This window comes from Antechinus flavipes, chromosome 3 (assembly GCF_016432865.1).
Source record: "Antechinus flavipes isolate AdamAnt ecotype Samford, QLD, Australia chromosome 3, AdamAnt_v2, whole genome shotgun sequence".
In the NCBI taxonomy this organism is placed as follows: Eukaryota; Metazoa; Chordata; class Mammalia; order Dasyuromorphia; family Dasyuridae; genus Antechinus; species Antechinus flavipes.
This window is the reverse complement of record NC_067400.1, coordinates 406,838,330-406,854,868: the sequence shown is the minus strand read 5'-3', so window position 1 is coordinate 406,854,868 and position 16,539 is coordinate 406,838,330. Positions and strand designations below refer to the sequence as shown.

Sequence of the window (16,539 nt, the reverse complement as noted above, 5' to 3'; positions counted from 1 at the left end):
TACAACTTCCCCTCCCCAATCCCCCCAATATTATATGAATGTCTTGTATTCCAGGAACACACCGACAGAATTCCTACTGATGTGTTGTATATGTATACTCCAACAGAGAGATCGTGCATTCTTTAAATGTCAAACAATTTTCATAACAGCAAGTAAAGGACTAAGGCTTTTCCTTTCTTGTTAAAGACTTAATTTTATTTTCCCAAGTCTAGATTTTGTGGATCATGGTTCTGGGGGAGCTGCTTTTTTGACTCCTTTCTGTACTCTGTCTTTTATTTCTCTTTTTCTCTTGGTGGCAACATGCCCTTGTACACACTAATATTTACCAATAGTTTCACAGCTCACCCATTTCTTTACAATTGAGCTGAAGTCCAGAGAAAATAACTGTTTCAGTAGGAATCCCTCCTTTTACTAGGAGATGCATTGAGATTTTGAATCAGAGGATAATGAGTGGGAAGAGACTTGAGAGATTATCTGGTAATAGCCTCTCATTTTACAGATGAAGGAAAGGAGGGTCAGATCTCTGGGACTCAATTTCCTTATCTGGAAAATGAGGGATTTGGGGATCCGGATATCTAAGGTTCTGGAATTCCTAGAAATGAATTATCAAAGCTTCCAAGGCCTTTTTGGGAATAGAACTGGGGTAGAAGCCAGGCCTCTTGACTTCTAATACAGCAAGCTGTTACCTCCTCCACCTTTGTCTCCTCTGCTCATTCTTAGTTAACCGTGTACCTGGAACCAAAAGGCTGCAAAGATTTTTTATTGTGGCTGAGCTTCTATAATTATTTGGATACATGGCAGTGGGCTGCAAAAAAAAAAAAAAAAAAAAAAAAGGTAAAATTGTCAGACTGAGGGGCTGCTACAGAAATAAAATGAATGTAGATCCCACCCCAGCTCTCATCTCTGAAAACTTCCTGGTTTGGGATCATCAATAATGAATGGCCCATCACTGCAATACTCAGAGGGAGCTTACATTGCACATCTGAGCAGCGGGTTAGTAATGTACACTGGATAGATCTTTTTCAAATCCCAGGGCAGCAGGCCATTCAGGGCTAGTATTGCATTTTCAATGAGCTGCTGAGTGAAAGCTTGGCATGTGTATTAGTGAACCGGCATACAATTAGCTTATTGTTCCTTTCAGCATTGTGCTGAGAGGATCTAAGGGTTTGGGGGTGGGGGTAAGGGGAGGCAAGCAAGGCATCTCTGTGGATATTGAAGAAAGGAGTTACTTTCTAGCCTAGCGGACTTCACTTGCTTACTCTGGAATCACAGCTTTTTTATTAAGAAGCTGTCTGTGTGGCTTGGGAGGGGTGCTGTGCTTAAGGAAAATAAAGATCCCAGCCACTACTCTGTTTAAGCCCTCCTGAACTCTTTGCACTTCTGATCACCCCCCCATCGCTATTATGGAGCCCAACAGTCCCAAAAAGATCCAGTTTGCTGTGCCCTTATTTCAGAGTCAGATAGCACCTGAGGCAGCTGAGCAGGTAAGGGAAGGGGGGCAATATCTGGGGATAAAGGGATGGGGGAGGGCTTGCTAAAATTGTCAACATGCCTTCTCCTTAAAAATAACATGCACAGCTACTTTTTAAGCTACTTTTTGCCTCTCCTGCCTTTGTGATTTTTAGAATCTGAGTACCAGAAACACACAGGTTTCTAAATCTTTTAAGATTTAGCTTGCATAGGGGGAGGAACAGAGGTTAAAACAGAATACTTAATTTATAAAAAAAAAAAAAAAAAAAAAAAGAACTGAGGAAATAGACTTGTAACTTAATTGAAACCTAAATATTTGTGTGTATTTGTGTGTTCTTAGTGATAGAATAGGCATAATCCTTGAGGCACAATTTTTGAAGAAATTTCTGAATTAGAGGTTAATAATGATTTTTGGAATATTGAAGATTTTTAATACAGAACACATTGCTGGAAAAATGCAATTTATTTTTTCTTACATACATGTATCACATCTTAATTTGTGCTTAACAGAGAAAAACATTAATCAAGTACGTGTATGAGTGATATAATAGTAAATTGAGTCAATGTAAATATAATTACTGATCCACTTAGTATTTTAAATATATATTTTAAATCTCACTATCTTTTCTTCTTTTCAGTGCTTATATATTTCAACATAGGCAAACGTACTGAAATAAAGAAAGCAAATGAGTGTGTGTATAGGATTCACTGACATCTACATCATTTGAAATTTAAACATCATCTTTAATAGACAGTATTATTTACTCTACTGATGCCTATATCCCAGTTAAAGGATGGTTTTAAAATTATAATTAGGATTGAATTGGATTGAATTAAAAAGCAAAGAACTAGAAAAGATTTCTATTCAACCCATTTACATATAAAGGTTTAAAACTGAATTTTCTCCAAACTACTTTCTCAAAGCTTAATAGTTATATATAACCTAAGTGATTTAAACAAGCTCACTGAACTTGGAGTTCATAGTTTCCTCTTAGATTTGATAAACCTTGAGTAGATCACTCAGACTAGATAAATCACACCCATGAATTTGCATCTGTGTTGAATCCAACAAAAATCCTGCCCTGATCAAATATCATTGGTTAAGCCTTTTATCCATGTTCTTTTGACATGTCTACACAGAATTTACCTGCATATGCTAGAGATTTAATTGAAAAGAAAAATGCAATAAATAGTTTACAAATAAAAAAGTTCTATCTTGAGAGTCTATTGTCATTGAAGGACCAGCTTTTTAAAATCATTTCTGTTCAGTATAGTGTTGGGAAGGGAAAGTTCTAGAATACCAATGAAAATAACTACTATTTCTAGAGATCTATAGAAATCTAATTTTAACAAGCTGAATCATAGCTCTTCTTAGAAATAAGGACAGTAGATTTTGGGACTATCTCTAAGCGTTAGGATGTACTGAAGATAGCTCTTTGTCATTACTAATCTGTCACAATTTACATATTTGAATTTTTTTCAATTGCAGTTTTTGGTGCATTCACCATTTTTATTGTGAAGCAAGAATTTGAACCATTTTTTGAAGGGTAACTGTCTTGTGAAGCATGAAGATCCCTCCTCCAAAAATATTTTTCAATGAATAAAATAAGATACACAGAATTAAAGTAACTAATAGTTAATGTTAAAATACAGTTATAAAAATGCTTTTAAAAAAAGTTCACAGACCCCAGGTTAAGGATTCATGTTTTAGAACAATTTGATATGGGGCAGCTTGGTGGCACGATCGATAGAGCACCAGCCCTGAAATCAGTAGGACCTGAATTCAAATTTGATCTCAGACACTTAACACTTAGTAGCTGTGTGACCCTGGGAAAGTCCCCATTTGCCTCAAGAAAAAAACAAAACAAAACAAAACAATATGATATGCTATGGCATGTGATTTTTCATAAGTAATTGCCATTTGATGATATGACATCTTAAACCAAACCTTCCTTGCTTAAGAAAATTTGTGCATGAAATTATACCAGTAAACCGGGGCAGAAGCTACTTTTCATTGACCTTGTTTGTTCTCTGTTGTTTGCAGATCAGGAAAAGAAGGCCCACACCAGCTTCTCTTGTGATTCTCAATGAGCACAACTCACCAGGTAAAGAAATACAGTGTCACTTACATTCAAGTTTCTGAGTGAAATTATTTCTGAGTATTTAAAGTAATTCCATTGTCAAAAACTTTAAATCATAGAAATGGAGTTAGATATAATACTAGCTGATCCATTGAATGGATGATTAAGAGAATTAAAGAGAATAAAAAAGAGTCAGTTTGTCTCTGAAATAATACATTGATGATTCTTGGCTGTGAACTACTTTGTCAGTCAGCGTTTATCTAGGTATTTCCATGGCATTTGGTTTAGTCTGGTTAACTAGGCTGGTGGAAAATTGTTTAATTAGATTTCAAAGCTCAGATTTCAGCCCCAGGGATGGTTATATCTTTACAAGGTAGGCTCTTAACTTATAAAAACTTTATTGGAAAGGTGGGCTGTGAGCCAAGGTTAGATGCAGCTACCTTACTGCTGATGTCATATATACATAATGCAATTGACAAGTTACCAGGTCAATTGCCCTTTTTTGGGGCCTTTTGAAATCTTTGGGGCCTTTAGAATCTGAGTACCAGAAACACACAGGTTTCTAAATCTTTTAGTTCTAAATCTCTGTTTTATGCCTGCCCCTTTTGAAAGCTATTTCTAAGAGCTATATCCATTTGATAAGGTTTTATTTTCCATTTCCTGTAAAAAATAAACAGCATTATTCTTTTTGATAAATTATTAGGCGCTACAGGATGATGCAATATTTTCTTTATTTATTGAAGGGGAATGAGTTTTTGCTCTCACTGAATTGGGATGTAAAGGTCTATCTTTTATATTTGAAAAAAAATTAAAAATGAAATCATATTTTTTAAGAGATCAGACTATAATGAAAAAATGTTCAAGTGGCCTGGTAGGATCAATACTGAAAAAAAAAAATACAGCTGGAAAAAAAAACAACCCTTAAAAAGCAGAATTTGCTTGCCTTTAAATGACATGTCCAGAAAGAATAGTTGTTAAATGGCATTTGTAGAGGCAGCAGCTTGGGCTGTAGAAGTCATGGCATCAATTAGGTAACTTGGCAAAGTTTGGTGGTGGAGTTTTTTCAATCTGAAAAAGTGGGGAGTAGGATTAGTGGGAAGTCTGAGTATTAGGAGAAAGTAAAGAATGCAAATACAATAAAGATTCTGTTTCAACATCTTTCTCTTTTCCATCTACTTCACTGAAATAGAAAAAAAAAGAAAAAGAAAAATGAGGGTAAATTTCTTGCTCTATTTCTACTGACTACAAAAAGTGATAAAAATGATTAAGGAAAATAAAATAAAAATCATTTATTTTTGCTAAAAGTAAATAAATTACAAACTTCTTTTTTGAGGTTAGCTATTTCAACCAATAGTTCTAGTTTTCCATGGTTTAGTGATTTTTGCTTTTGAATGATGAGCTTGGGTCTCAGAATTACATATAACAAAATTCCAAGCTGTAACGAGTAGTGGGATTTTAGAATCAAAAAAGTATAGTGTTGAAAAAGACCTCAGAGACTATCTAGTTCAGCCTCCCATCTGACTCATGAATCTCTTTTACCTCACTTCCAAAGAGTGGCTGGATATTACTGGCTTCCACTTGAGATTTCTTATGCTTCCATTTCTGCATAGCTTTAATTGTTAAAAAGCTGTCTATTTCAATAGTAAGCCAAAATCTGCTTCTATTTAATTTCTGCTGATTTATTGTAATTTTTCCTGATGCTACCAGAGTTTCTCTCCAAGGACCTTTTCAATTCTAAATTCTTTGATTCTAATATTATTCATGGGAATAATACTTCATCTCTCAGATTCCACAAATGTAATCATGCAAGCCAAGCCTCAGAATTAGTCAACATCCCAAGTGAAGAAAGGTCACTTAAATGAGCCAATTGGCTCAATAGATTTTAACTTATTACAAGAGAGTCAGAGGTTTGAGGCTTGAATTCAAGTCTGTCAACTTTCCTACTTGAGTGGTCTTGGTCAAATCATTTAATCTCTTTACTACTTTCTAAAATGAGGGATTTGGACTAGTGCCTTTGACTCCATTCAGATTTAAACTAAAATCTCAGGTTACTGATTGGTTTTTCAGTTTTAAAAAATATTATGAGATTAATTACCAATAAGCATGGAGATTTCAGTATACAAAAAAGAGAATTGTATATGAAATCAAGAATTTATGACCCTGGAACATAGAAAGTGTTTAATAAATCATTGTTAATGATGATAATTTCTGGTACATAGTTTGTTGGGGGGAAAAAAGCTGTATAGTAAATTTAACAAGAAGTTTTTGTTTTCTATGTTTTTAAAAATGTTCTATTGATACTATTTCCTTTCTTAAAAGAAACTCTATCACACCTTATTCATACCCCTTTCCTTCCTCCTGTAAAGTTGAAGTCCTCCTTTGTAACAAATACATGTGATCAACGCGGTGACTATATCTGAAATTGTGTTTCATTGTTCATTCATTATGCTTCATTCTCTAGTGACTTTGACAAGATACAAATGACATCCCCATATTCTAAAGACAAAATTATAAGGCAAGCAAAGAAGTTGTGTTTTGTGTAATAGGAAGAACTTTAAATTGGGCAACACAACATCTGCCTTCTCCTTAACTAGCTAGTTGACTCTGGGAAAATTCTTTCACATCATTGAAGCTTATTTTCTTCATTTGTAAAATGAAGAGGCTAGATTTGCTAAGCAGCGACAGAAAAATTCTGAATATTTTCCTGTGTACTTTAAATAAGCTCTCTAAAACAATCCTTTTATGGCCCCATATTGTTCTATAGAAATATAGCAAACCTAATTGGCATGTGCCAATAATCTCTGACAAATTTAATTGAGTTTTGATGCACTAGCAAATGCCTGGGGAGAAATTGGGCATTTTCAGAATCGTCGATCATACATGAGGTTTGAAACTCCCCATCATTTTTTCGTTTTTGTCAATGAATAAACTAATCATAATTAAATTCTCTACTGTGGAAAATAATTATTGAGCTTTCTCAGATTTGTGTTAGATACATTTGATGAATCAGACTTTTTTTTTCATTCCTTGGATATTTGAAGAACTAAGCTCATTTTTTAAAAAAGCCTATAAATGATTAATTTGAGTATGTTAAACTTATAAATATGCAATTTCATATGGATATGCACTCCAAAGTAAATAGTGGATAAGAATATTTTAAATAGGAAGTAGCATGATACAATATAGTGAAAGACTCAATTAATTTAGTCAGAAAGCCCAAAGTCACATCCTGGCTCTGGCATTTATTATCTTTGTAAATATGTCAATATCTCTCTGGGTCTCAGTTGATTTAGCTGAGGAAAAAAAATGAGGGCATTAGATTAGATCCCCTCCAAGGATTCTTCCAATCCTAAATCTATGCTCTTAACCATGTTTTTTTACCATATAACTAGAGTTAATCATATGAAGTTCACACGTGACAGGAGGGAGTCACAAGCTTATATGATTCCACATCTGCCCCATAGAATCACCCAACCATTCTGCTGCATAGCCTCAAATTCCTAAAATCAATACAGTGGGGATAGAACAGCTGCATGGTACAGTGGGTAGAACATTGGGTCTGGAGATAGAGCCAACCTCAGACACTTACCAGCTGTGTGGCACTGGGGAACTCATTTAACATTGCCTCGGATTTTTGGTCTGTAAAATGAGCTGGAGAAGGAAATGACAAACTACTCTAGTATTTTTGCCAAGAAAACCCCAAAGCATGTCACAAAGAGTCAGAGACAACTGAAAGGACTGAACAAAACATTGAGATAAGGTTAGATGTCTAAAGGATTTTATACAATGAAAATGTTAGCAGAAAGGATGACATATTCAGAATTTACACTTGCCCTTCAAAAGAGATTAAGATACTCAGAGAATAAGAAAAATCTGAGATGTTTGATTGGGAAAGAAGATGGTTCAAGAAATTTTGAAATTTGAAGATAGTAAATCAGTGAAGGGAAAAGGATCTGAGATAGTTAAGAATTAGTGTGAAGATGCTAGATACCTGGGAAGTTGGGAGTCAAAGATAAGCTTTGACACACTCACAAGTTTTTTAGGACGTGCCCTATGTCTGATTTAGTATAAAATACTTACCTATCAGCAATCAAGATTTTCCTCTAAAGAGATAAACTAATAACAATAAATACTCTAGAAATATTATTTACTATATATGGTAAAGAAAATAGGATCATCTATGATGTACAATATGTAAATATACCAAACTCCTCATTCTTGGACATGAAATTTTTGATCCAATGTTAAATATAAATTGCATATAGAAAAAAATATCACATTTCAACTAAGGCCACATACAGATATCAAAAGTAAAATAATTGTCTCCTTACAATCTATTAAAATGAATTGAAGATTTAATGTAAAAAAAAAAAAAAAAAGACTTGCATCTACAAAGAAATATGAAAAGATGGTGCACATTTGGAACCAATAATAAAATAAGACTGAAAAGACATCAAGAAGTTATCCAACATATTTCTTTATATATTATATATACATATATATAACATATTTATATATTTATCCCTTTATCTTTGAAACAGGACCACACCTCAACCAATACAGACAGTTGAGAATTTATTTTATTTTTAAAGTCCTTTATAGCAAAAGATTCCATAACTTTCACCAAGCTCTTAGTCCAATATTAAATGATTTTTATTGTCAAAAATTCTTTGTCATCATTATTATACATAAGGCCTTTCTTTTCCTCCTTCCCCAGATACTAACACCTTTCTCTTTAAGGTTACTTTGAATCTCCATGTTTTGTGGATATAGGTATATTGTTGTTTCAATTACAATATCAATTTCTAGAGAACAAGGACTATTTTTCTTGTCTTTGTAAGTGATGCTGAGCATAGTGGCAGGTACATAAAAAGTGCTTAATAAATTCTTGTTGGTTAATCGATTATTTATAACCCTTTCTGACATTCAAAATTCGTTTATTCTGTTCTCTGTAGAAGAACAATAAAATAGAGTTTAAAGGGACTTGTGAAATCACATAGTTCAAGAGCTTCTTTATATTGTAGAGATGGCAGCTGAGACCTAGAGTTTACTGGCTTGTGCAATGTTGCACAACTATTAAGTGGCAGAACAAGGCTGAATCTGACTGCCAAACAGGGCTAGGACTGGAATATGGGTCTCTTGGCTCAGATTTTAGTGATTTTTTCCAACTATGTTTGCTAGTCTTAAATATTTAAAAATAATAATAAATCACTCCTAAATCTTCTCTTTTCTGGGCTAAATAAATCCAGCATCACTGCTAAGTATAATTCTTTAACTTGTCAGATTACCAATAGGGGTCCTTTTGAGACATTCTCCAGATTCTGTGGCCTCTTTCTGTGTGGAGCTCAGAACTAGTCATTGTACTTTAGAAAGGAGTCAGCCTCAACAATGACTTCTGAATATTAAAGTTTGTGGCATTCATTCTTTTCTACTTACTACTAAGCAAAGAGAGTCTGGTTACAATGAAATTTAATGGACCTGATATCTTTTAAAGGTAAGTGAATTATAAGAGGCCTGGAGCTAAGTGAACATTGGGATATGCATCCAGAAGACTAGAAGCCTTCTTAATAGTTCACATATCTGTGGGGGATGAAGGATGGGGGGAATAAGCCCTGGCCATTAATGTGCAAAAGTTTTCTCATGATCTTTACTGTATTCCCTTTCATGTATGAGTTTTCTATGATGCTGACTTTCTCTTTGACCTTTTAGGAGTGAAAAACAGATCAGTTTCTACTTTCTCACTTGGAATCCTCATTGAAATAAAATTGTAATTTTTCTCATTCAAGTTCATAGACTTTTTGGGAGGAAAATGGGGTGGCTTGACTCCAGGTTAAGAATCCTAGAAATAAAGAATGGTTGGGGAATCTGTAATGATTAAAATGGACCACAAAAAATTAATGATAAACTATGATAATGTTGATGTATTAATGATAAAGTGCTGTGTGCACTGCAAGATTTTGGACCCAGTCAGAGATTTTCAAATCATGAAATTGCTATAGAAATCTTTGGTGCTGTTTATACTGTTCTGAGATACTATATTTTTCTTTTTTTTTTAAATAGCTTTTTGTTTTCAAAATATATACAAAGATAGTTTTTAACATTCACTCTTGCAAAGCCTTGTGTTCCAAATTTTTCCCTCCCTTTTCCCCACCCCCTCTCCTAGACAACAAATAATCTAACATATGTTAAACATGTACAATTCTTCTATACATATTTCCACATTTATTATGTTGCTCAAGAAAAATCATATCAAAAAGAGAAAAAAGGTGAGAAAGAAAGTGCAAAGCAAGCAAGCAAACAACAAAAAAGGTACAAATACTATGTTGTGGTCCACATTTAGTCCCCAGAATCTTCTCTTTGAATGCAGATGGTTCTCTCCATCACAAGTCTATTGGAATTGGCCTGAATCACCTCAGTGTTGAAAAGAGCCACCTCTATCACAGTTGATCATCACATAATCTTGTTGCTGTTTACAATGTTCTCTTGCTTCTACTCACTTTACTTAGCACCAATTCATATAAGTCTCTCCCTCCAGCATTTCTGAAATCATCTTGTTGATCCTTTTTTATGGAAAAATAATATTCCATGACATTCATATCCCATAACCTATTTAGCCATTGCTCAACTGATAGACATCCCTTCAATTTCCAGTTCCTTGTCACTACAAAAAAGGCTGCTTTTTTTTTTTCAATGTGGATCTTTTGCGCTTTTTAAATAATCTCTTTGGGATACAGACCCAGTAGAGACACTGCTGGATCAAAATGTATGCACAATTTGATAGCCCTTAGGCATAGTTCCAAATAGCTCTCCAGAATGGTTGATCAGTTTATAATTCCACCAACAATGTCCTTTCCCCTCATGCCCTCCAACATCTGTCATCTTAGCCAATCTGAGAGATGTGTGATGATATTTTTCTAGAAAAGCTCTGTAAAAATAAGTGAAACCAGAAAACTCACTGTCATGATTCTAAATTCCTTACTGAACTAAGGAGGTACTCCATTAAGACATGTTATGATCTTATAATCAAGAGTAAGCTACAAACTAGAAATGGAATGTCATAGTGGATAGAGACAGCAAGTATAGAATTGGGACACATATCACATTGGGTTACATGGAAGATTTGTGGAGCACTGTTATAGGGTGACAAGGAGAGGGCTCTTAGATAAGATTTCAGTTGTTCCTATCAATAGAGATTCCTGATTTGGAACTCTGCTGACTTAGAGTGGAAGACACACAGGGCACATGTTCAGATTGCAGAGATAATCTTTTTCTGGTCCATTTTAATTATTACAGATTACCCGGTCTTTCTTTATTTCTAAGATTCTTAATGTGGAGTCTATAGCCATCCTCAAGAGATCTATGAACTTGAATGAGGAAAAAAATTACAACTTTATTTCAATACCATTGTTTTCCTCTGTAATTCAATATATTTTCTTTTAAGAAAGAATTCATAGGTTCTAGTAGACTGACAAAAAGATATAACACAGAGAGATTTCCTATGAGGGCATCACTGTACAGTAAACAAAATAAGAGGATCTTGAGTTCAAATCTTTCCTCTATTTTTAATTACTAATGTGAACTGAAGCAAGAATCACCAGTGTGAACTGAGGTAAGTTATTTAACCTCTATGAGACTCAATTTGCTCAACTATTTAAAAAATAGGGGTTGAAAGTTGGATTAGATATATTCTTAGTTCTACCTTTCAACTCTGCAATTATGATCTCTTGTGATTTAATGTCATATTTAATTAATGAGATTTTCTGAGAAATTGAAAGGTTTATTTGATTTCCTTAGTTTACATTTCCAAAGAGACAATGAAGGCCAAACCATAATGATTGATTTAAAGACCTGAGATGCACCTGCATTCTAGAGATGTTTCTATACTTTAGAATTAATTGGTTCATTTTTCCCACATAATTATGCAGTTTGTGCAGTCAATAGTCAATGAGTATAAATACCAGCCAACTATGAATACTCAATTCTTGTAACCTGCCTCCATTCTCCATTCTTCTACCTTTCAGTCTATATGCTCCATATGTACTCTGAGATCCAATGACACTAGTCTCCTTTCTATTCCTAGAACAAGGTACTCTCTCTCCCTATTCTGGATTTTACTGGTTGTCCCTCATGTCTGGAATACTTTCACTACTTATCTCTACCTCTTGATTTCTCTGTCTTCCTTTAAATCACAGCTAAATCCTGCCTTCTGTGGGACCTTACAAAATAAAACCAAATAAACATAAGGTAGTGAGGGAGAGTGGCCATTAGTGAACATGAGAAGCTTCAAGTAGAAAGTAGTGCTTGAGCTTCATTTTTAAGGAATAACATGAAGTTGTGCAGGAAGCCTTTCAGAAATGATGGATGGTCAGCGTTATGGTATTGAGATGGAAGATAGAATGCCATATTTGAAGATGTTTGACATCATGTGCTACTTTTCTAGCCTATATGCTAGAGTGTTTGCTTCTAAAAATGCAGACTTAGCTTTGAAATAAATATGTCATATCATTTTCTCTTTGAGCAGACATGGTTTCACTGGTTTGAAGAAATATTCTCTTCCAATGCAGATTGACACCTGTTCTTCAACTCTTGTCTTAGAGTGTTAACTGGAATAAGAAGAAGTTAAATGTCTTCTCTAGGGATATGAACTGGTATGGGTCACCAGGACTCGAGTTCAAATGTTCCTGAACCTGAGATCTTTTCTCAATCCCACTGTGCCTCCTTGCCTTTTACTCTGAATGCATTTAATAACCAGATATACATTTTAATATATACTAGGAGATCTTCATAACTGATGAATTGTTATAGAATACAACCTGAGTTTAAATCTTGACAAATCACTTAATCTCTCTGTACCTCAATTTCCTCATCTGAAAACTGAGAGGATTAGTCTAAATGGTCTCTAAAGTCCTTTTCATTTCTAAATCTATGACTTTTAATTTATTATCCTATGAAAGGTGTTGTGTATTTTATTTTAATATTCAGTTTTAGGATAGGAAAGTGAGAAATTCAATGATAGTTATTGCCAATAGTTTTTTATTTCCAATCATAGTCAAGAAAATGGTATATCAGTAGTATTCATCATAAAACTTCCACGAAAAGAATCCAGGCAGGATTGAAACTTGCAGTGGTACTCTTATTTCTTTATTCTGGGATTTCTTTCAATTAGCAATACTTTGGACAATTTTACTTCTTTTCTTCACTAAACTATGGGTCTGAAACTTTGCTCTTTAGCTACAGCCTTCTCATGCCCCCAACAATCTCCCTCCCCACTTCAGCATGTAGTGATGAAGAGTGAAAGGTAGTACTAGGGGAATAATTTAGGAAGACCAAACCATCTCATCCCATGTATTCAGATTATAGTTTTTTTGCTAAAGCTAGTGATAGGAAGATTTTCTTAATATTAAATATTTTGCCTCTCTGAATGTCATTGTATCTGAAATCTTTCATCTATAATTGCCATTTTCAATAAGTAATCTTTGCTTTCAAATTTAAATATGTTTTCATTTTTCATTTTTATCTTTACCTCTAATCATTTTATTAAACTCTCAATTGGCCCAGAGCTTCCTAAAGCTGCCCCAATATTTTTTTAGAGGTGGGAGTGTGGATCCAGTTGTTTTTTTAATATTATTCCTTTCTTCTGGAAATTGTTCCAAACTTTCTTTTAACTTAGAACAGAGATTCTTAATCTTTTTGTGTATCATGAACTACTTTATCAATTTGATGGCATCCTTTGAGGAAGCTTAGTAAGCTACTGAACAGAGCACTGAATTTGGAGTTAGCAAGATCTAAGTTGAAATCCTGTTTCAAACAATAGTTATGCAGTCCTGGACAAATGAGTTTTCAGACTCAATTTCCTTATTTGTAAAATGGAGATAATAATAGCCTTTACCTTAGAGCGTTGTTAAGAGGATCAAATGAGATACCTGTAAAATATGCCTCTTTATGTGCATCTATGCATCTAAATGTATTATACAAATATTATCAGTGTGGTAAAGCATATCAACTTCTTTTTAGAATAATGTCTTTAATAATAATTTTTTATTTTCAAAATACATGAAAAGATAGTTTTTAACATTCACCCTTGCTAGACTCTTTGTTCCAAATTTGTCTTCTTCCCTTCTTCCCTTCTCCCTACTCTCCCTCCTCTAGACAGCAAGCAATCCAATATATGTCAAACATGTACAATTCTTCTACACATATTTCTATCTTTATCATGCTGTACAAGAAAAATTAGCTCAAAAGGGGGGAAAATGAGGCAAAAAAGCTGAAAATACTATGTTGTGATTCACATTCAGTCCCCATAGTCCTTTTTCAGGATTCAGATGACTTTCTCCATCACAAGTCTATCTTTTATCACAAGGCATGAATCATCTCACTGTTGAAAAGAACCACATCCATCAGAGTTGATCATCACATAATTTTGTTATTGCTATGTACAATATTCTCTTGCTTCTACTCACTTACTTCACTTAGTATCAGTTCAAGTTTCTCCAGGTCTTTATGAAATCAGCCTGCTGATCATTTCTTATACCAACAATAATAAGAAACAATGTTTTTAAAAGCACAAAATACATAAAATTACAAAGAAATTCAATTATATTGAAATACATCTATCAAAGATATATTTTTTTAAAAAATAAAGTTCACTGAGTTATATTTTGCTGAGTTATCTTAGTCATAGTATTAGGGCTACTTTTTTGTTTATTCATTCCTTCAAGTTTTATTCTGATTTTTTTATTATGGATTTCTTCTATTTCAACTAATTTTGTTGTAGTTCTTTTACTTATTCCCCCAAATTTTGTTTTTTTAAAGTAACAAAGGGAAATAGACTTATTTAGTATTGCTCCTTCAGCCATCTTGCTAGAATCTCTACAGTCTTGTAAAAAGCAAATTATTTTTACACAGTGACTAGCTCCTTAGTTTAAATTATTTTATTGATTGATTTATTTTCACATAGGATACTCAGGGCACGAAAAAGTGAGAGTGTCTCTTAATTGGTCTTCCTCCCCTCCCCTAGATCTGATCCTTCAACAACTTCTACTTTGGACCATGGAAGAAATACAGCTCTCAGAGTCTTTAGAGATTTAGGGTCCTTTAAAGACATCTAGTCCAAGCCTTGCCAGAAAGACTGTGATATTAATATTCTTAGGAATATTGTAATAATAGTAAAGAGTGAAAAATTGGAAGTATATAGAATCTATTTGGAATCCAATTGCTAGAAAAGTTTCCTTCAATAGAATTAAAATAATTTTGATCCTGACCTTCTTTTTGGTGGTGGCAAAGAAGTTATTATAAAGACTAAGACTGACACACATATACATATACTTATCAGCTACTTGTCTATTTGAAAGAAATATATGAGATAGTTATATGTCTCCATGATAAGATTTACATGTTGAAATGTTTATAAGATAATAAAACAAACTAATTTTAATCAAATTTAATAGCAATGAATTAAGTACATTTAAAAAATGTATTATAAACTAAAATGGCATTATTGGGGCAAACATTCACTGAGCTCAAACACTGAGATTTTTCTTAACTTTATTTTGAAAATCTTTTAACTTAAAAAAAATAGTTCTCATTTGCCTTAATTTCTGGTAAAGGTTATATCCATATATTTTCACATGAAGACATATATTCACATTCATGTTATACATGTTATAAAGTTAATTACAGGACATTGTCATGTAGCACTTTTTCCAAAAGCTAGAACAAAGGGATTCCACATTTTTATGTGTTGTTCAACCCTGCCTAGCTGTGTGAGGGGCCATGAGTAACATTTAATAACTGTGTTCCATGTTGCTGGTAGTAGTGATTGGTTGCGAATTGTATTATGCTCTAATTGAGCACTCTAATTGAGATGGAAGCAGCTTGAAAAGTCATATCATTAACACAAGAGGCAAGGGAAAATAATAGAGGCATCTGACTCATGATCAAAGGCTGTCGTAGCAGGAAGGATGATTTCTGGTTTGGGGCTGACCTCTAGTTTACTTCAGAATTTCAAACAAAAAAATGAATTCACTGCTCTCCATGTATCGATTTACTGCACAGTATTGGATTATATGTTTTGTCCTTTCTCTGAAATATTTGTCATTAACATTTATACCAAATGGATAGTTTCAAAGATCACCTTTACATGGATGATTTCCAGACTTAAATCTCTTGATGTGACCTCCCTCCTCAAAGTGCTATATTTATAACTGCTTGCTAGGCATTTCTACCTGAATATTTGGCCAGCATCTCAAATTCAACATGGTAAAAACCAAACTTCATTTCCCATCAAAACATCTCCTCCTTCTGACTTCCTGATTTCTATAAATGGAACCATTATTTTCCTACTGAAGTGGATCAATTTTTACTTTTCTTTTCCCCTTGTCTGTTATCAAGTCCTAAAGAGACTTCCTTTGAAATCTCACATCCATTTCTTCCTTTCTATTCTTAAGATTTTTTGTTAGTTCATATCAACTGTGTTCAACTCTTTATGACTCCATATGGGATTAGAATTGTCATTTCCTTCTTCAGCTCATTTTACAGATGAAGAAATTGAGGCAAACAGGATTAAGTGACTTGCCCAGGATCACACAGTAAATAAGTGTCTGACTTTGAACTCGGGTCTTTCTGATTCCAGGCTCAGCACTCTATCCTCTGTGCTACTTAGCAGCCTCATTACATTCCTATGGCCACTACCTTGATTCAAGCTCTTATGATTTCATGTTGATTATTTGTACAGCCTTCTTACTGCTGTCCATATCTCCCTTCTCCATTGTACCATTACTTGATTAATTTTTTCTTAAGATATCACTGATTATTTATCTGCCCCAAAACTTTCATTATTCACCCATTGCCTAGAGCAGTGATTCTCAAACTTTTGTTCTCAGTATCTTCATGTTGTTTAAAAAAAAAAAAAAAACTATTGAGGATCTGTTCAAAGAGTTTTTGTTCACATGGGTTATATTTATAGCTATTTACTATATTAGAAATAAAA

At 33.7% G+C, this 16,539-nt stretch overlaps 1 protein-coding gene across 2 annotated transcripts in view; it reads left to right on the top strand.

Moving 5' to 3' along the window:
- Positions 1-1,188: 1,188 nt before the first annotated feature.
- The window catches only part of PPP1R1C (protein phosphatase 1 regulatory inhibitor subunit 1C), a 185,766-nt gene continuing 170,415 nt past the window's right edge, over positions 1,189-16,539 (top strand). The window contains exons 1-2 of one of the 2 annotated variants that reach the window (XM_051986092.1): positions 1,189-1,484; positions 3,515-3,575. In XM_051986092.1, coding sequence (XP_051842052.1) covers positions 1,404-1,484; positions 3,515-3,575 — 142 coding nt within the window. In that variant the 5' untranslated portion in view covers positions 1,189-1,403. The remainder of the gene's footprint in view (positions 1,485-3,514; positions 3,576-16,539) is intronic. The other variant, XM_051986094.1, reaches the window with a different exon arrangement.